The 20808-nt window shown below is 40.6% G+C and overlaps 1 protein-coding gene across 1 annotated transcript in view; it reads right to left on the bottom strand.

Moving 5' to 3' along the window:
• The window catches only part of PRKN (parkin RBR E3 ubiquitin protein ligase), a 1301937-nt gene that overhangs the window by 801118 nt on the left and 480011 nt on the right, over window positions 1-20808 (bottom strand). Inside the window, exon 4 of the mRNA XM_028103346.2 lies at window positions 6384-6505. Coding sequence (XP_027959147.1) covers window positions 6384-6505 — 122 coding nt within the window. The remainder of the gene's footprint in view (window positions 1-6383; window positions 6506-20808) is intronic.

Genomic DNA, 20808 nt, shown 5'->3' with positions numbered 1-20808 from the left:
ACTGGTGGATAACTCAGGTTACCCCGAGTTTGTGCTGGGGAGATGAACAATTTGTAACCGTCATCAGAACTAAAGGGTCTTGGAGGTATAAGCTTACGATGTGAGTTCAGCAGTTGCTTTGATGCTTTTTTTGGCAGAAAACTCTTCCCCTGAATGAAGGACAGTAAGAGCAACAGTTTCTGAATGTTTACTATGTACCTCCATGCTAGCTACTTTATTTCTTTTTCTCACTGTGCTAAGTAATTGAGAGTTAAATCATTTAATCCACAAGAACTTTAATGAACTTGTTTACTTCCATTTCATGACAAGAAAACCGAGACAAAGAATTTTAGTCACCTGCCCAACGTCACACAGCTACTAAGCAGCAGAACTCAAGTCCAGAACATCTGACAGGAAAGGGACCACAGAAAGCCACTCTCCCTCTCCAACTCTCTGCACCCAGACAGCTCCAAATCCAGTATTGCAAGACGGAACATGCTATGCCGTGTGCTCTCTCCCCTCTGTTCCACATCCATTTTAGCTTCTGATTATTTTTAGTTGATAGATTATTTTATTCATAAACATTCTTACTGTATTTTAAGCCTGTGTCCGGTTAGAGAAGTGAGTCCATTTCTTCCTATTCCAGAAGCTGTGTCATCTTCAGGAGGCTGAGTCCTCCTAGAATGTGGGCAATGGCTGGACCGTGGTGGTAGTGGGGGACAAGGGGCACGGGAGAGGGCATTCTTAGGCCTTAGGGAGCAGAAGCCTGCAGGGCTGAGGAGGAGAAGCCATCCTAGCATGACCCCCGTGGACAGGCTCCTTGCCATTAACATCATATTCTAACAAAACTTCATCAGCTCAGGCACAATTTTTAACATGTCTCTGGAAGCCTTGTGTTCTTATAAATGGGTCCCAGGAAATCTTTGACAGCTTTCCAGAAGGCTCACTCCTCGCCACCACACTTACAGTAAGACAGACTAGAAGGACCACACCTGCTGACCCTGTAACCTTGAGTTTGGCAGGGCCCCAGGGGGACGGAGGAGAGACAAGAATCTTTAAGCTTCTTGGTGCTGTTTCTTTCTCCAATTTAAATTCCTTCTTTAATTTCCAGTTATTTCTAAAAGCTGTGTATTTTCTACGGATCTTGGAAAATTTTACTTTTTCTGTTCATATTTTTTTGTATTAATGAAAAAAAGAAAGACTCTGAAGCTGTAACTTGCTCATCATCCGATTTTCCACACTAATGAGGGAGACAGTGATGACATAGGTTACTTTAGGTTACCCATTTTATTGTTCAAGCACATAATCAGAGATATATATGCAAGTACAAAGCAACCTCCTTTCTGTGCTCAACCCTCTATCGTTTCTGTGTGGACCTAAGTGGACAATCTTTGAAGACGCAAATGAAAATTGGGGCCTGCCATATTTTTCCAATCAGCTGCTGTTCACTGTTTTCCAGGGAGCATGCATGTTTCTAAGGGCTATTTTGGTTAGTGGAAACCTGGTCAAGGTCACCACGAAATAAAGAAGGTAATTTGATTTAAATTCAGAGGAAAAACCTGGTGTCCCAGCTGATTTTCAATTTACCCTCAAGGTCAGGCCAAAGCCTTGGACATCAGTTCCCCCATCCTAACACCATGACAGAAATGGCCTCCTGTCTTCCTTGCCAATTCATTAGGAGCATCATATTAAATGTGAAATATGTAAACAATTAAACCTTAGAACATTATGTATGAGAGGAAGCTCATTATCTTGCACACAAAATTTAAATAGTGTTGAGGAACTGTTGGCATCATGAATAAGTCCCCCACAACAACAAAAAATAATTAGTTTACTATTAAGACTCATGAGAGGCAAAGGGCCTATTGTAGACTGATTTTTTTTCAGACCAGAAAAAAAAAATTATGTTAAAAAAAAAAATAACCCAGGTAGCTAAGTAGGTTCCGATTTTTCTCTTTGTGTATAAAAAGCTCCTTGCGAAAGCGCAGATAAACCACATCCTGCTCCACTATATAACTTGTCAGCCACACAAAGTCCTTTCTTTCTTTTTATGTTTTTCCTGACTAGAGAAAAAAATTCTGTCAGTTGCAGATCTTTAAAAAGTTTGAGAAAATGAAACCTTAGGAGTTGCCTATTCTCTACCTGGAAATCCTTCCTCAGGGCAAAGTTCAGCTCCTGCCCCACCCACTGCTGGGTGTGTGTGGGGGGGTGCTTGCAGACTCCTGTGATTACTCAGCTGCTCCACAAAGCTGTTCCTGGAAGGTACTCCTGAGTGTGAATGTTTGTCATTAATAAAAAATCGAAGGGCCTCTTCTACTTATTTACCAGTGATGCTGCATCTAGTAACTATACTAAAATTTTGGATTAAAAAAATAAAAAAATAAAAAATACAATACAATAAAGTAAAGTAAAATTTCAGGTTAAATAAGTACTCTTTAAAACATCCTTTCCAATCTCCTTAAATCTTAAAGTAGTTTTTTTTTTTTTTCCCCAAGAGTATTTTTGAAGGATAGTTTAAGTATGGGGACGTGGTTGGGTAACAGGACACTGATTACCAGATTTGTAGAGTGAACAGTCTATCCTAGAAAAGGCAGAGCTTTAAAGAAACAGAAGACTTTTCATCCCTGGCACCAACGTTTGTTAACTGTGTAACTTTGGGTTCATTGCTTAACTTCATGGAGTCTATTAAAAACACTAGATAATAATATATCTACTTTGTAGGTCTGTAATAAGAATTAGAGAAATATAAAAGTACCAGAATATAGATGTAAGGAAGGAAATCAATAAGTGGTAGCAAAAGAATCATAACTTCTATGATTAATGTGATTATAAATGCCCAGTATAATTTCTAAAGTATGTGGATCTACTGAATCACGGTTCAAGTACAGATACCATTCACTTCGAATTATTAGCTTTGTGCCCCACTATGGGCAAGGTACTGGGTGAAGTGTTGAAAATGCACCAGGGATCTAAAACCGCAAGTTACCTGATACAAGAGGCTTACTGGCACTTGGAATATAGACAAATGGGCAATTGTACAGAATGTGGAATGGAAATTTAATGATATCTGAAATAATGTAGTTGAAGTTAGAGCCTATCAGGGGAGGAAATGATGAAAGAAAAGGCCAGAGAGCTCTCGAAGAAATTAAGAGAGGGGTTAACAATGTACAGAGCAAAAATAATGTAGGGAGAATAAAAGTCTGAATTTAATAATCAAATGCAGAGCAGTTCTAGGAACTGACAAAGTCTGGGGTGGTCATGGGAGTGGGCCTCTGAGATGGGACAGATCCTAGACTGCTGGGTGGATGAGGTCATCGCTCCAAGGACCTGCTGGTCCAGGTAAGCAGCTGAGGGGGCTACACGGAGCTTCTGGATGAACACAGTGGGAGGGGAGATGCTTTCACTTTTTTTTTTTTTTATTATTATGTTGTTAGTCACCATACAGTACATCATTAGGTTTTGATGTAGTGTTCCATGATTCATTGCTTTCACTTTTTTTTAAAGGAGTTAGCCAAAGTCTGGATTGATTTCATGGTGAAGTACCTAAGTGTGTGTATGCACACACGCACTAAGTACTCATGAATAATAATTTAAAAAGTAACAATAAGAAAGCATTTAAGATATCTAATTATTTATGTTCCAGCTACTGTTCCTTTTTTTAAAGATATTATTTACTTACTTGAGAGACAGAGAGAATGAGAGCACATGAGCAGGGGAAGGGCAGCAGGAGAGGGAGAAGCAGACTCCCCGCTGAGCAGGGAGCTGATGAGGAGCGAGATCCCAGGATCATGACCTTAGCTGAAGGCAGACACTTAACTGACTGAGCCACCAGGTGCCCCTCTGTTCTAAAGACTCTTCATATATTAACTAATCTTTACAAGAAATAAGAAGTAGGTACTATTATCCCAGGTAACAGATGTCCCCAAGCTGACATAGGTGGGAAATAATGATGTAGGAATTCTTTTTTTTTTTTTTTAGATTTTTATTTTTTATTTTTATTGTTATGTTAATCACCATACATGTAGGAATTCTAACCCATGCAGTATGAAGAGTCTGGAGACTTGTCTTCTTAAGTTTTCACCATACAGCCTCTCAGCAAGTACTCACTCGAAGTAAGTGCTTACTGCACACCGGGCTCTCTAAACACCTAATGTTAATGCACCATTTAACCTGTATGGTACGATTTCAGTTTGTGCATTTAGACAAATGCCGCTGGTTGTTTTTTCTTTTTGTCTTCTGTTTTTTTTCCCCAAGGAGCATATTTTTACATGTGAAACTTCACATAAAAATCTGTATGTATGGTTTCCCTTAATTAAATAAAAGATTGGCCACGTTAAGCACCCCCACCACCACTTGCTAAGCAAGTAAGGTAAGGAGCAGCCTCCTTACCTGGGCCTTGGTCTCTTCATGGTCCTCACCCCATCCCCACCCACTGCATACTTAAGACCCAAGTCTTAAATCACATGTCTGATCACTGGGGATATCTGAGCGTATGACAATTAGTGTAAACATATCTGTGTGGTAAAAAATGGGGTGACCACAGAGCTTACAAGTTTAGATCACACAGGTTCAAATGCCTACTCTCACAAGCTCCTTTCCTTAATCTCTTTAAGCCTAAATCTAAAATAAGGTTACTGACAGTACTTAGAGTGTTATGAAATAAATGCATTAGATAATGCATGAAAATAATTAAGCTTGGGGCTCAATAATAATTTGTTATTGCTGTTTTCACTAAGAACAATTGGAAGTTAATATAAATAGGTCGCATCCACCATCTAAGGCAATCAAGACTGGAGCATGGACCAGAAAAATACAAGAGGCTGTTTGTTGTGTTGGAAAAGGCTTGTGGCAGAGGAGAGATTCTGGTGGAAAGGAAAGTTCTGGAGGACTTTAAGAGAGCACATTTCCCAGACAGAAGCACTGCCTGGTGACACCCCCAGAAAAAGGTCCAGTCCCGTGGGTCAGAACAAACCATCACTCATGGATTTGTCTCCCTAAGTGCAGTCACAGGATTGGCCTGGGTACAGAGAGATTATACCATAGTGAAATACTGAGCTGCATTTTTGAGTAATTCTACCATCTTCCCCAGGCTTGAGGCAGGGATCCTTGATTTCTCCATTATTGGGTGTATCCTTCATGTTCTTCCATGCTGCTCCGTTATACACTTTCCACAGGCCACCACCCTGACCCAGTTCCTCCCGCATGAACCATATGAAGAGTCTATGAATCAACCTCTTTGCCCTCAATCTGTCACCAACTTCTGTCCCAATGACAGACTGTTACAGCATTAATAAAGGTTCTAAATGTCATTTTATAAATTGCCTTTATTTTTAACATTTTTTCTTGGCTTCCCATTGCCTGTGGAATAAAAATCTAAATGTAGCCATCAGAAGGGCCTGGTGTGGTAAGGGAGTCCTTGTCCCCATTTCAGCCCCCATCACCTGAAGGCCCTTGACCCTGACCCTTGATCACACCAATCAGAATGCCCTCCTCATTCACGCACATTCACACCCACATCAACTTTAGCCAAATCCTGCATAACCATCACGGGGAAGCCATGGCCTTAGCTGTGTGCATGGTTTATATCAGGGGTCCACCACGTTTCCTCGTAGGGGCCAGAGGTAGATAGGTCAGGCTCCACAGGGCATCCAGTCTCGGTGGCAACTACTGAAGCCTGCCCTGGGCACGGAAGCTGCACAGACAACATGGAAGGAGATGGGTGGTGCTGCCTTCTGCTACAGTGTCATCACGGAGACTAGAAATCTAAACTTCATGTAGCATTCACGGGCCACACAGCATTACTCTTTGGATACTTCCCAGCCACTTAAAAATGCAAAAACATTCTTAGCTTGTGAACCATACAACCCAAGCAGAGACCATAGCAGATGGTAGCCTGCCGACCTCGGTTTCACATGCATGCTGTGGGCGATCCACGACTTTCCTTTTCACTCCTTTACTGAGATACAACTTCCATTTAGCAACCTCGAGTGTGCCCATCTTCAACGAACAGTCCAGTGGATTGTGACACACGTATTGAACCACGTATGGTCACACCGATCAAGACATAAAACATTCCTAGTGTCTTAGAACGCTCCTTCCTGGCCTCTTCTAAAAGACACCCCCACCAAAGCCTAATCTCTTTTTGTTATAAACGCACTCTCGATGTTTCCTTTCTGGAGGCCTGGACTAAACACAGGGAGACAACAGCTGGGTACTACCTAACGTTTTACAGAGTGATGTATTTTTAAATGAAACTTCAGATACCATTAACCATTAGAATCGCATAGCAGAATGTCTTTTGCTTTCAGTCATGCGTCTTCTCTGATAAGCAACCCCAAAAGGCTACTGTGGAAATAGACGTTCTTTTTTTCTGGGCAGTCTCTGCCAATGCTGTAGCTCCTTACCTGGGCCAAGGTGAGCGTCGCCTGCTGGCAGGTGCTGCACTGCACCCGGAGTTTTCCTGGCTGTACTCTTTGACAGGGGCCTTTGCAATAAACATAAAAGCTGTTGTAGGTTCCTTGACCTGCTGGCGGGGGGGGGGGGGGGGGGGGGGCGAAGCAGAGAAAGTAGCCAATCAGTGTTGAATCCAAATTGAGACAAATTTTAAAATTATCTCCCCAGGAGCATTTTGAAACACTACTGGGATAAAGATTCCAATGAGGACACAACAATTTAACTTAGAAAATCTAGTTTTATGCTCAAGAGTTAAAATCTTTTCTTCTACTTGCCAACAGCCCTGTGACTTAGTCAGCAGGGTAAGCGACCCACTGCCACCAGAAGAGCCGGCCAAGTGCATTTGCAACACGGGGAAGTGAAATGCATTCTGTGCCGCTCAAGTTTTTAAAAAGGACAGGAAACGTAGAGACCACGGGAAATTTAAAGACCACTGTTCCTGAATTCTATTTCATGCTTCTATACACAGTTTTGAAGGCTCCAGATTTTTCCTCTCAAAATCTTATCTGTAGGGACCTACCAGCCCATTTCCCGCGCTGTGACTGATATGATCACCATTTGCTGGGTTCCAGTGAAGTCTTTCCAACACATAGTCACACATAAAGTAAGACAAGAGTCCTGAGGGGTTTAAACAGAACCCGGCAGGGGTGTGTAGAAAAGGGTGCTTTGTGTTTCACTAGTATTCTCTACCTAGACAAATGCCATTCGAAGAGCACAAGAAGAAAAGCTGGACCAAAAAAAAAAAAAAAATCAATAACTAAATATCTCTAATCACTTCTCTCAAATGTCAGCATACAGAAATCATGCTATTCTGTACATTAGGGGGAACTTTCAGAGCAGCGTCCCACTGCCATTTCTGCAAAGAGCTCACTAATAAAATAACTGCCTTTTTAAATGTATAATATTACTAACTAGTTATTTTAATCCTTACACCTTACTTCTTGTTCTGTTGGGGGGTTACATAAAATGTCATGGCATATGAATTTCGTTTACAATTTTACCATTATCATTAAGATCATCTACAAATAACAAAGACTATTTTTATCATTATGAGTGAAAACCTTCAGCCTCCCAAATACATGTTTTATTAAAAAAATTGATACAAAAATAATGAGAAACAAAGAGCGATCCTAAAGTCTTAGGCAGAACCATTTATTTCTTACTAATTTGTAAAAAAAAAAAAAAAAGACTCTATAGGCATACTGAATTATTTGTTCAGCCATCTTTACTAATATTGTAAGTGACAATACTTTGTAAAATGTAAAGCACAATAAAATGTTAAATTTTATAATTTTGTCATTTATTACCAATATATTTTATAATTATTACTCTCCAGAGATTAATATTCAGCTTCCAGTGTGAAGGGAAGATAAAATATAAACATATGTTTGTAGTGATAAGAAACTATGATTTTTCTGATACTTCTTCGTAACTTTAGTGCCTTAATGTGGAAGATATTCAAGTCTATAAATATCACATTGATAATAGCAAACGTAATAATTATATAAGATATATTCTTAAGGTTTTATATATATCATAAATGCAATGGATAGAATCATATATTAAAGTTATAGAAATACCATAACAACTGACAATATCGGAAGACCACAAGGATTGACAATTTTACTTGTTAAATTGTACCAAGAGCTTAGTGAAGGAGGCAGGAACCCTTATTGTAAAAACCTTTATCAGAAACAGGAACAAATCCAATTTCACAATTTTTATAACCTACTATTGTAAAGGTTAAACAATAAAAAAAAAAAGGAGGAGGAGGAACAGGAACGGGGAAAGGAGAAGCTTATGAAGGGGAGCCTGGGTGGCAAAGACACTAGCATTGTTGAAAGAGCGTATTAGCAACAGCTTTACAATAGTAAATGATGCATCTATGAACCTGCAGGAAGCTAAATGACTCTTCTCTCTCCCTTAGGGCAAAAGGAACATTTGCAATATTGTTTCAGCAAATGATACAGCCAGGCACAATCCCGAGACTAGGGAACTCTTCTGTGTGCTACAACCTTCAGCAAAGTCCTTGAGAAGTTAGAAAATACTGCATACCCACATCTGTGGCCTAGAAGCATACAAGATGACACACAATCTATTACACGGTGCTTCCCATAGCCAGCTGCGAGCGGGGGATTAATAGTCAATCTACGGAAGATCAAGGTTGGGCCAGTCCTGGCTACGGCAAATTTCAAGCTGTTGACATTACTTGGTCAAAAAGTCGGGGCTTTCAGGTCAATCCTGAGATCCCCGGTTCAGGTGGCTTCCTCACTAATTTGGCTGCATCACACCGTTTCAAGTTGGCAAACTTCTCTGTGCCATGCTGTCTGGAGTGCCCAGGATGGGAATAAGAACAAACACCCTGACGTGTTTTCTGGGCAATGTTCCCATTAGCCTGACTGAGGGTCTGAGGGACAGACTTTTGGATATGGCACCATAACTCCTAAAGGAGTGGCAAGGCAATATGAAGAATGCCCCGGAATGCTTCTCAGCAGCTGTATTGCTGTCTCCAGTCAAGAACGTGAAACTTCTTCCCCTTTTACTTCTGTCTGGATCCTAAAATCCTTTTTCTCACCTCATCAACTCTTTCATATGGCTACCCCTTCACTGCCCAACATAATCAATGCAGCTTGCGTTTGGGTTTATAACACTTCCCTCTTTTTCTAGAATACATTTTCAGAACTAGAGAAATACATCAAAAGTATTGCACATCATGTCCTTTACTGCAGTTCACCAGTTGTGAACATTTTCCCATATTTTGAGTGTGCTCCTTGTGTGTGTGTACATACACATATACTACACATATATATTTTCAGCTGAATCATTTGTAATTAACTTGCAGACATCACACTACTCATCCCTGGATCCTTCAACATCCTAAAAATATGGACTTTTTTCTATAAAGCTATAGAGCTCTTTGAGGGATTTGGTTGTTTCAGTTTCTCTGTTCTGAGGCTAATCAAGTATATTTTAAGTATATCTTACAGAACACTATCACAGTTTGCAAGCTGTGAAAAAGTGTCAAGCCAAAATACCTGGGATTCCTTAGCCAAATCATTTCCAATGAGGCTAAATTAAGTCAAGGTGAGCAAGCTCTCTCACCGCGGGACGTTCAGAGCTCGGTGACTCTGTGCAGAAAGCACAGAGCACAACGCGTCCCGGACTTTATCTGACCTCAGGAACTTTCCTTTTGTGGAGCATTTTGTGAAACTATTTCTCAGAAAAAAAAAAAGAAATTGGAAAAAAAATCTGAAAGAAGGATTCAACTCACTGTGTAGGGCTTGATGTACAGCAAGCCAAACTGCTCACGTTTCTGAACCTGACTTATCAGATGCTCCTACACACCTGCTGACAATTACGTTCTTCCCTTCACCACAGTGATCAGTAATTTTTATTTGTTATTTATTATTATTATTTTATCATAAGCCAGGAGGCTGAGTCTAATAATGTAACGATTTTACAAAGTAAAGTACATGCTTTTCATTCAGAAGTTCATTTTTTTTTTTTTTTTCCTGGAGAGAAGTTAAAAGTACAACTAATGGTCAGTTCTTTTAAAGTGTGAGTCACGAGGCGCCTGGGTGGCTCAGTCTTTGGGTGTCTGCCTTCGGCTCAGGTCATGATCCCGGGGTCCCGGGATCGAGCCCCGCGTTGGGCTCCCTGCTCAGCGGGGAGTCTGCTTCTCCCTCTCCCACTCCCCCTGCCTGTGTTCCCTCTCTAGCTGTGTCTCTCTCTGTCAAATAAATAAATAAAATCTTAAAAAAAAAGAAGAAAAAACATAAAGTGTGAGTCACTATGTTCATTTCAAGTGCCCCTAGGGTTTCCTTAGCATTGTGTTTTATCATTATCTTTAGTTTTTCTCACTCACTTTGTCCAGTTAACATAATCCTTGGTTAAGTCTCCAGTCTTCCCTTATTCTCCCTTCTTGATATAGGGAATTGCAGAAATCACTAACAATATTCACAACATATCGAGGAAAGTCCCTTTTTAAAAAGGATATATATTGGGACACCTGGGTGGCTCAGTTGGTTAAGCATCTGACTCTGGCTCAGGTCGTGATCTCGGGTCCTGGGATCGAGCTCTGCATTGGGCTCTGCGCTCAGCAGGGAGTCTGCTTGAGATTCTCTCTCTCACTCTGCCCCCCCCCCATTTGCATGCACGCGGGCTCTCTCTCTCTCAAATAAATGAATACATCTTTAAAAACAAATAAGGATATATATTATTTGCTTTGGCTTTCTGAGAAACTGGCATAATGTGCATAGTTTTCATTTTTTAAATGTGTTTTAGATGATGGGCTTATGACCTAACAAAGTTGTTTTAATAAGATTGATGAATATTTGAGAACACTCACTCTGATTCTCATTAAAACTTTTCTTTGACCTCAGAAATTTCCACCACTGGCTGTCACAGAGAATCAAGAATTTAATTGCTTGGATAATTTGTTTACCAGGGAAGAAAGAGTACAAGTTAACATGTTTTATACCACAGTAAAACAATGTTCAGTGCCAATGTCCTATAAAAACCACAGGCACACAATTGATTTACGACGACATATGATCATATAAGTAGAACAAGCTGCCCAAGAGAACTTTCTGTGACCCTGGAAATGTTGTACATCCACACTCTCCCATATGGTAGCCACCGTGCGCTTCCTGAGAATCTCAAATGTAGTGGGGAGCGACTGAGGAACTCATCCCGCTGGAGAGCCCACCAGAGAAGGGTAAATAACAATGACGTGTCTGGTCCCCTCTCTCCCTCCCTCATCAAGCCTGCAGATAACAATATGAAGGAGATTCTTCTTTCACACTGACAACACAGTCACCTGCTGTTAGGCGTGCTAATGTGAAAACCGCGTGGGCTGGTGAAAATGGAACAGAGGACGGTTTGAGCCTGAAGCACCATGACGTAGGACTTGGGGACTTTGTTGCATTAGAGGCAGAAGTGAACTCCCTCTCATTTCTTCCTTGCAGGTGCCCCAGGCTCTAGACCAAGCGGAACTAGTCTTGATGTGTGACTAGACAGTGACCGCCACGTCTCCACGGCCCTCACCATCTTTGACCCATACCTTCAAGGGGAAATGGCACGTCCTCTGAGAATTCTTCCTTTGATTTCCCCACAAAAGATATCTCCCTAAATAATTACATCTGAGAGTATGAAAGTATCCAGCTTAGTTTTGTCACCTTTAAACACTCGACTTGTCCCAACACCACAGACCCAGCATCTAATGAGGTGGAGTCCCTGTCTGGGGGTGTCCTTCCCAGTCTTCCTCTGACCCCTTCCCCAGTGCCCAGCCCGGCACTTAGAATTCCCTGCTCTGGCCCTCCTGCCTCCTAGAGCCTTGTTCTCGTTTCTTAAACACCAAGGATAATGTCTGCACCATTAGCTCCATTTTTTCAGCTACAACCTGCCAGATTCCCTCAGTTTACGCTTTCCTCTTATCACTTAGGAGGTACCCTCAGTCCTGTTTGACTCCTACAAGCCCACTATGGAAGAGACCTATGTCCAGAATTTCTGAACCTGGGACCTTGACCCTGTGACAGGGAGCGAGGCCATAGAGAATCTTCTCCCTGGACATTTTCCAGAATCTTGCTATTATATTTCTGAGCAGTGGTCCTTCAGCCTGAGGTGGACCACAATTGCTGGAACATATGTCTCATGAGCCAGGTACACAACACATCAATACCAAAAGAACAAAATCAGCACCACCTCTGAAGGCCAGAATTGTTATTTATTCTCCTCTTCTGTGCTTTTCAATGGGATGAGTTCCTCAGTCGTTCCTCACTACCTTTGAAATTCTCATTTTTTCCTTACATTGACCTAAAACTACCCATCTAGTTTAAATAATGTATATCGAGGTAGTCTAAAGCAGTTCCATATGAAAACCATTCAATGTGGACACTCAGAATCAACGCTTCCAGCGTTCCAAACCAACACTTCCATGTGACATTTTGCTTTGGATCATGGAAAAGATGAGAATCATGTCCACTTCAACCTAAGGCAAACTACTGAAAAGAAGAAATCTGCCCCACATGTGGCATCTACTTGTCCTACTTTTCCTATCATTACAACCCCCCTGTATGTGACACCACACCTGTTTCATATGCTCCAACTAGCTGGTGCAGTTCCATGAGCTTAGTAAACACTCAATAAGTATTTGCTAGGTTAATAAATTCTGCCATACACTGAATGATATAAAAGTTGTAACAGGTAGGGTAGTATGAGAACAAAATTCATACAGAACACAATCTAGCCATGATTACGAAATATTTAGAACATCTTTCCACCAGCCAAGCTTACTGGACTAACCACACACCCTTCAAAATATTGGCATATCGTATTTGAAATCAATAACATCATTATTATCTTTAAGACCACAGAAATGACAAAGATAAATAAAAGTAAAACAAAAAAGAATACTTTTAAAATTTGTATATAGGACTTAATATAATTCTAAGTCTTTGAATGTTAAGGGGAAAAAATGAATTCTGAAAATTTACAAGTAGAACTACTCTAAAGGAGGCAGTTATTACAAAGAAACGCATTTCATTTCAATCCTTATCCAATGGGTTACGACACCCCATTGAACCCAGCCACACTGTTCCATGCTGTTAACAAGCCATAGTCTTAACCCCTGCAGTGTAACCGAGGTAAAATTGTGTTATAAACAACTTCCAATTACATAACCATCCAGCCAATGTATGCACTTTTAAAACATGGTTAGCAATCTCTAGGGAGCCTCAGCTCTTAAAAGTTATAACTTAATTCTCAATTTTTGTGCTAGGGTTTTTATTTTTATTATTTATTTATTTATTTATTTATTGAGAGAGAGAGAGAGAGAGAGAGAGAGAGAGAAGGGGGGGTGGGAGAGAGAATCTTAAGCAAGCCCCAAGCTCAGCGCCAAATCTGACAGGGGACTCACTCTCAGGACCCTGAGATCATGACCTGAACCAAAATCTAGAGTCAGATGCTTAACTGACGAGCCAACCAGGCACCCCTGTGCTAGGGTTTTTAATTAACGTATCTGCACAATAATGTCATCTGGTGAGGCAAAAACTACAGATTAAAGCTAATGCTTTATTTCGCCTGTTTGTCGGGGCCTTGCTTGTTGCCAACTTATTTTCCCTTATTCATTTTGAAAGTAATAACCAAATCTCCCAAGGCAAGACAAAACTGTAGAATGAAGCATAATTTAAAGATTAGGTTTAAATAAATCATCAGGTTCAAAGCCAAGCCTGGGTAAATCTATTCGCTTATTCTTCCCAGAAATGGACACTGGCAGGGTAGCGTTAAAGTGGGTGCCAAAAAAAAGTCACAGCTCTGCAAAATGCTGAACGAACACCCATAACTCTAATTTACATGGAAGAAGTTTTTGACACTACAGATGACTATTCACAACTTCCTCAGAACAAAATCTCCACAGTTCAGGACATGTCCATCTAGGTCCAGACCACAGCCTTGTGCCTCACCACCTTTGGCAAGTCAACTAACCCTCTGGGCCTGTTTTCTCAGATGCAAAACGGGAATGATAGCGGCTCCTAACTCACAGGCTATTGTGAGGATGTAACAAAGAGTACCAAAGGTGAAGCACACAGCATGTATCTGACACATAGCGGATGCTCAATACATTTTAGCTATCTTTACCTGCTGTCAACAAATTTAGAACTCCCAGGTACATATACCTGTGAGCACTTAGTCCTCCTGCTTCCTCAGGTGGCCACTCTCCGACTTTTATAAATGTTGATTCCTGGGGCACCTGGGTGGCTCAGTCGGTTGAGCATCTGCCTTCGGCTCAGGTCCTGATCCCCGGGTCTCGGGATCAAGCCTCACGTCGGGCTCCCTGATTGGTGGGGAGTCTGCTTCTCCCTCTGCCCCGTACCCCACTCACGCTCTCTCTCTCTCCCTCTCAAACAAATAAAATCTTTTAAAAAAATGTTGATTCCTACATATTATTTCCATCTTAATCCTACCTCTAAATCTTTAGAAATAGTTGGGGTATAATTCTTTTTAAAATTGCTTCAAACCCAACCACATCCTTTACAATTAATATTATGGAACATAAACCATGATGGGAAGTCCTTAAATTGATTTAATATTCACTAGAATATTTTTCCCGCGAATCACTTAGAGATGGACCGTAGAAAAATGAAGAATGGGAAAAGTAAACAATTGTGTGGATCCAGTCTAAAGGATAAAATTTTCAAGCTAGCTGATGCACTTAAAAAATAAAGTATTTCCAAAATGAAAACTCTGTGTGTGTGTGTGTGTGTGTGTGTGTGTGTGTGTGTGTTTGTAAAACGGTACTGAAGGAGATTCAAAATGGATTTCAAAATTTCAGTTCAATGACAGACTAGCTTACAGTAGTGCTTATGTCTTGAAACACGGGTGTGATCACTGCCATTTTATAAATGAGGAATCACAAGCTAAGGAAGTTGAATAGCATCCCCAACATAGCCACAGGAGTAGACAGAGATTCGAATGTAAGTTTTTCTGATTACAAAGCATCTACTTGTTCCTCAACCACGTGATAATAAGCATGATTGGGATGGTGGTTTTTACCAAATACCATAGGGGATTAATTCTATGGTCGCTAAAAAGTGGCACTTGAACAAGGGTTGCCAATTATGAACAATTACCAGCAATCATCAACTGCCTTACCAACCCATTTCCCTCATTCCATTAGCACTAAAGGTTTCATGGAAATTTCTATTAACATTTACAGCACTGGCATTCAGCAAAAATGTGTAGTTATAGCCACTATAAATAAGGACAGGTAAATCTCGTTTTTAAGGTTTAGCACATATTCTAAAATGGCTTGCTATAGCAAGAAATGGTAATCCACGGTCTGACCTTGAAATCAATGAATTTATTTATTTATTTATTTATTTTGCAGAAGTGAAACTTTTCTTGCTATTTAAAAAAAAACAGTTTTACAATTTCCTTATTTTAAATAGTCCCAAGTGTTAGCAGAACCTGTTAAGGAAATGAACCCTCAGTGGAATGGCTCCAATTAGAGAATATATAGCAGGGCTGGTGTGACCCTCCCCACTCCTACATTTTTCATTTATTGCATCTACAATAGCCAATATAATTAGTTTGGTATAAATATTCCATTTAAGCATAATATTTCCAATTTTCATTACTACTGTTAAATATCCTCTTAGAAATTGCAATGTTTTAAATATCCTATTTGGCCTGTACCAAATGATAAGACAAAGTATGTAATGTTAATAAAGCTGATCCTTCTCAGCATTGATTTTGAAAAGCTTTTAGTGGTCATGGTGATTCAGAAAATCTCTACTGGGGCGCCTGGGTGGCTCAGTTGGTTAAGCGACTGCCTTCGGCTCAGGTCATGATCCTGGAGTCCTGGGATCGAGTCCCACAACGGGCTTCCTGCTCAGCAGGGAGTCTGCTTCTCCCTCTGACCCTCTTCCCTCTTGTGCTTTCTATCTCTTATTCTCTCTCTCTCTCAAATAAATAAATAAAATCTTTTTAAAAAAAGAAAAAGAAAATCTCTACTGAATCTTAAAATACGAGAACAATTATTTTTCTTCAGTGACAGTGATTAGTTAGAAATGTAGGGTGATGTCATCATGCTGGGGGGGAAAAAGATAAAATTACTGTCTTCTCTTAATCAAGGATGACAGTCATGCTGTGAATGCATAAGCTTCCAGAAATACACGAGAAGCACTCTGGCTAAAACACCTTTCACAGGTACCCCAGGACCCTTGGACCATGAAAATCTTCTCACTTCATGGAAAGGACCTCCAAGGACCTATCTCAGTCCTGCTCACACATCATGGCCCAACTCTGGGACCCCTCTCTCCTGGTCTACAAGCCTAATGTTTGCATGACTTCATATGTTTAAATCAGAATTTACACTCCTAAGGTTAGGGTTTAGGTGACAAGTGGTTTTATTCCACCAGTGGTTTTATTCCTATTCTCCACACCCACCTTCAGACTAGAATAAGTAGTCCATCGTAGAGACTGATCCAGTTGATTCATCAAATAATTGAGAAACCAGAGAGATTAGGCAAGTCCATTTTAACTCAGTATTTGAAAGTACAAGAAGGTCACTAAGTTTGGGCTGCAGGTTATGGTAATGTCTGAGCTACCTTCAGTATAGCTGTACCTGGGGGTGGGGTGGGGAGTCTTGCTTTTAGAGTGCTACAGAATCATAGGCTGGCATATATTCCTCACCACCTCTATAAAAGGAAAAACTAAAGGAAAAGGAAAACTAAAATAGAAAAGTAGAAAAGAAAGAAATACTTTTATAATTTCTTAGGAAACATCTAGTTTTCTAAATGTGGTGAACCTTGTCTGCCTGGAGTCAAGTTGGTTGGTGGGAGGGAAGAATAGTGGGAAGGAAGCAGGGTGATGATCCTAAGGAAACAGAAGAATACCAGGAACCTATCCAGATTCTGTCTACCAATAACATTAACAGCAAACATTGATGGGAACCTCACTATGTGCTTGAGACTTTAGCATATGTGAGAAAATCCTAAAACATAATCAAGACAGTCCTTACGTTAACAGCTTTAAAATCCAAAAGTAACCCTGACATGGTCCATACATATCTTAAAGGGTATTTATCAAAAGCCTACACAGTAGAGAAGGATCTAGTATTCTGCAAATAGTGGAGAAGGAACCCAGGGTGAGGGAAAAGAATTTACACTTCTAGTACAGAGTCTCTTATCTCAAAAGTTGTTTGAGTTTCAATTTCTGAAGTGATCTAGCTGCACATTCCCACAGTTCTGCCTTCAATCCAGGTGCATCTGCTCACACGTTTTGGAATCCTGGGACCTTCAGAAGACAGAGAAGGAGGCATCTGCCCAGATCTGCTCAGTGCTGTTAGGCAGTGAACATCCCCGAACATCTTGCTACGGGTCTCAGGTATCACAGCACTTACACAGTTTATGAAAATCAAGTCCCCTCAGAAAATCTAAGAAATGCCTTCAAAAGGCTCTGGCCAAAACAAACAGGCACACTAATTAAGGGAAGGTGAGTTCAGAGATGGAGATGCTTCAGCATCCAGAGCCTGCGACGTCCACTCTGTTAACACTGTGTTTTAGCTTCACGATCTGGAGCCTTGGTACCTGGGGTCTCCTACATATGATCTTGCTGGATCCACAGAATCATGACGCCCCGGGACAGCCATGCCAGGAGCCAGGAGCCATGGTTCTCGCCCTCTCAGCAGCTCCATCGACCTCTCCCTATGTCTCTCAAGGCTACTTCAGGAACAAGAGCTCCAAGTTTCTTCTCTCGTCTCCTTCTGGTTCCCATCCTTGGTCAGGCTCTCTTTTGTAGCCAACTCCCCCGCCCCATCCTCCCCTGAAGGCTCCCTTCCTCTACCTTCCTCTCCTCCTGAGCAAGAAAACTTCCAAACTGCTAAAGGAATTATCTTCTAAAAACACATTATACAACATACTTAAAAAAAAAAGAAGAAAAGAAAAAGATACCAGCTTCTGTTTCCCTGCAGCAGTGCTTTTCTCCTGGAGGGTGATGACCTGCCACCTGGGGCCCCTGGGTGAATCCCAAAGGAGTGCCAGGCAAGGGACTTTTTGTTAAAATTCACTTGCACTTTGTATATTATTACAAATTGGACATCTGTGGTTTTCCTATAGAAATATTTTAAATTATCATTATCAAAAACAATACTCCTAGAATATGTACTGTCTATTCAGATGCTAAAATAATCACAAATTTGCCATTTGCAGCTGAAATTTTTCATCACAGCCCCTTGTGATTTTTTCCCAGCCAACTTTACAAACTTAATTACCACTGCCTTACACAGCAACAAAGTCAAAACACTTGTGATTTCCATGGGCTGCATCCTCAGGCCTCCACACCTGCCTCTGGCCTGGGACCAGTTATCTCCATCAGGAAGCCACACTCACCTTTAAAAGAGTCTGCGTCAAGTGTCAAATGCTAGGTCCTCAAGAGGCCTTGCCTCCCCTTCCACACGACAGGCAGAGTGATTGTCCCTCCCTACAACTCCTCAGCATTTAGTTCATTTGGCATGTATCTGTTATTCAATTTAACATAGCTACTGCATATGTCTGTTTTCTTGTATAACCACAGTTTTCTCAGGAGAAGGACCTGCCTTTTTCATGTTTATATCTCCCAAGTTTGGCAAGCAACTAGGGAACCAGTGGTACCCAGCCTGGCGACATATTAAACGAGCACAAATTATTTACTGACCTCTTTCTATTTCTCTTATATGTTTCATTTTAGGGGTCTAGTCCTTTAACCACTCCGTGATGATGGGCTAACTTGCCCATATCAGGGTGGTGTCCCTATCATGACATTTTGAACAACCCTGAACAGCACGATGTCCCTGTTTGTGCCTGTGTGTAGAAGCCCTGCACCCTCACATTACATTGGCACACTGACGGGCATAAACTGGATAAACACCTCAATCTGCTCTGTTGATCCTATACATTAGAAATGCCTAACAAACTATCAGAAGAACTTGTTTTAGCATTTTTATTCTATTATTATAAATGAATTTTCACCAAGAATCATAAACACAGATAAAATCTTTTTAAAGCAGCACCAGACTGACCCACACTTCCATGAAACCAGCTTCTTGAGACTTTACCTTAAATGAGTCTCTGACACCAACATCTCCTAAAATGGTTATTCATGTGAGAAGCAGATTATCTTCTCTGCCTTTTGAAATGCAGGTAAATACGCAGTTCATCGCTGCATTATACACCCTGTGCGCCCGGTAACAAAGATACGTCAGGTGTGTCTAAACACAGGTGGGTACCTACTGTCCTTGGGGGCTCCCTCTGCTTTCCTTCCCTTCTCTGGACAAAAGCAATTTACTAACAGGTCATTCTGTCTTTGCACTCTCTAGAACCTATCAATTCTCCAAACTGCTTTCAGATTAATTTTCCTAAAGTAAATCTTTCATCATTGCATTCTCCTTAAATATCTCCTCATTGCCTCCTAAATGAGATTCAAACTGCTTTGCTTAATAAACTCAGCACCTCCATTGCTGGCCTGCAACTTATGGTCTCTCTTTACCTTCCCCTACTCCTCTGTGTTCAAGCTGAACTGCCTTCACATGACACATCCTTTCCTACTGCCTCCAGAGTATCTAAAACTTAGAAATAAGGCAAAAGATGTGGGCAGTGAGTCCCTTCAAAAGTATGGGGGTAAAAGCCATCCAAAGGTTTTCTAGGGTAGTGTTGTAGAATAGAACCTTCTCCAATATTGGAAATGTTCCATCTGTGCTGTCCAGCTGGGCACTCACTGGTCCCATGTGGCTACTGAACACATCAAGTATGACGACTGCACCCAAGTAAGTAATTTTTAAATATAATTTACATTTATTTAAGTTAAATGTAAACAGCCAGGTGTAGCCATTCAGGTCTAAGGGAATACAGTCAATGTTAATTTTTATTTTTCTTATTTTTTATAATTGTAATTCAATTAGCCAACATATTGTACATCATTAGTCTCAGATGTAGTGTTCCATAATTTATCAGTTGCATATAACACCCAGTGCTCATCACATCACGTGCCCTCCTTAATGCCCATCACCCAGTTACCCCATTCCCCTACCCACCACCCCTACATTTTCAATGTTAATCTTGACTTAAGGTCTCAGATTTAGTGAAGTTACTTGTGATTTGTAGATTTTTGTCCAGTAGATAATAATTTCTGAGCTGAGAAACAGATAACCCCAAAGATGCATCAGCTCTTGGACATTTCTATGAATAGGTAGGTAAATAGATAGATCTCTTAATTTCTCGAGTGCTCTTTGGACTGGTAATACTATCTTATGATGTCCCTCATTAATTAATGGATTAAATAAAATGTTTCACATGTGTTCCTTTTATATTTGCTCAAGACTCATGATTTTATCTTTTGTAAAATATACTTTAAAACCTTTGTTTTAGGGAGAGAGGATTGTAAAAAGTCTAGCAGGAACCGTCTCTGAATAAGACCACAATAAATGTCCATCTTTATTCCTTTCCCTCCACCCTGCTTACAAATCTAAAAATGCATCATTTCTCCCTATTTCTACACACCCTAGTCCCCCTCCCCCACAATCTTTTGAAGTCCAGATATACCACCTCCTCCAGAAGTCCTAACTGATTCATCCATCAAATGTAAATCCTCTTCTCCTAATTCCCACTATATTTTATTTATATTATATCCCTGGTACTTAGATCACTTTCTATCTACCATATCCCAAATATTTTTTTATTAATCCTATTAGAATTTTGAGAGTGAAGAGCACATTTCATGGCATTCATTTCTCTTGTTGTCAATGAATAAACAATGGCAGATATGTGGAGGAAGTCAAGCAACCAGACTGAAAACTAGCATGGTGGCACAAGGAAAGATCGTAATAACCTGACCCTAAAA

This window comes from Eumetopias jubatus, unplaced genomic scaffold (genome assembly GCF_037043125.1).
Source record: "Eumetopias jubatus isolate StellerSeaLion01/CBP00866 unplaced genomic scaffold, mEumJub1_p1.0 scaffold_6, whole genome shotgun sequence".
NCBI classification, from domain to species: Eukaryota; Metazoa; Chordata; class Mammalia; order Carnivora; family Otariidae; genus Eumetopias; species Eumetopias jubatus.
This window is presented reverse-complemented; position numbering and strand designations above follow the sequence as displayed.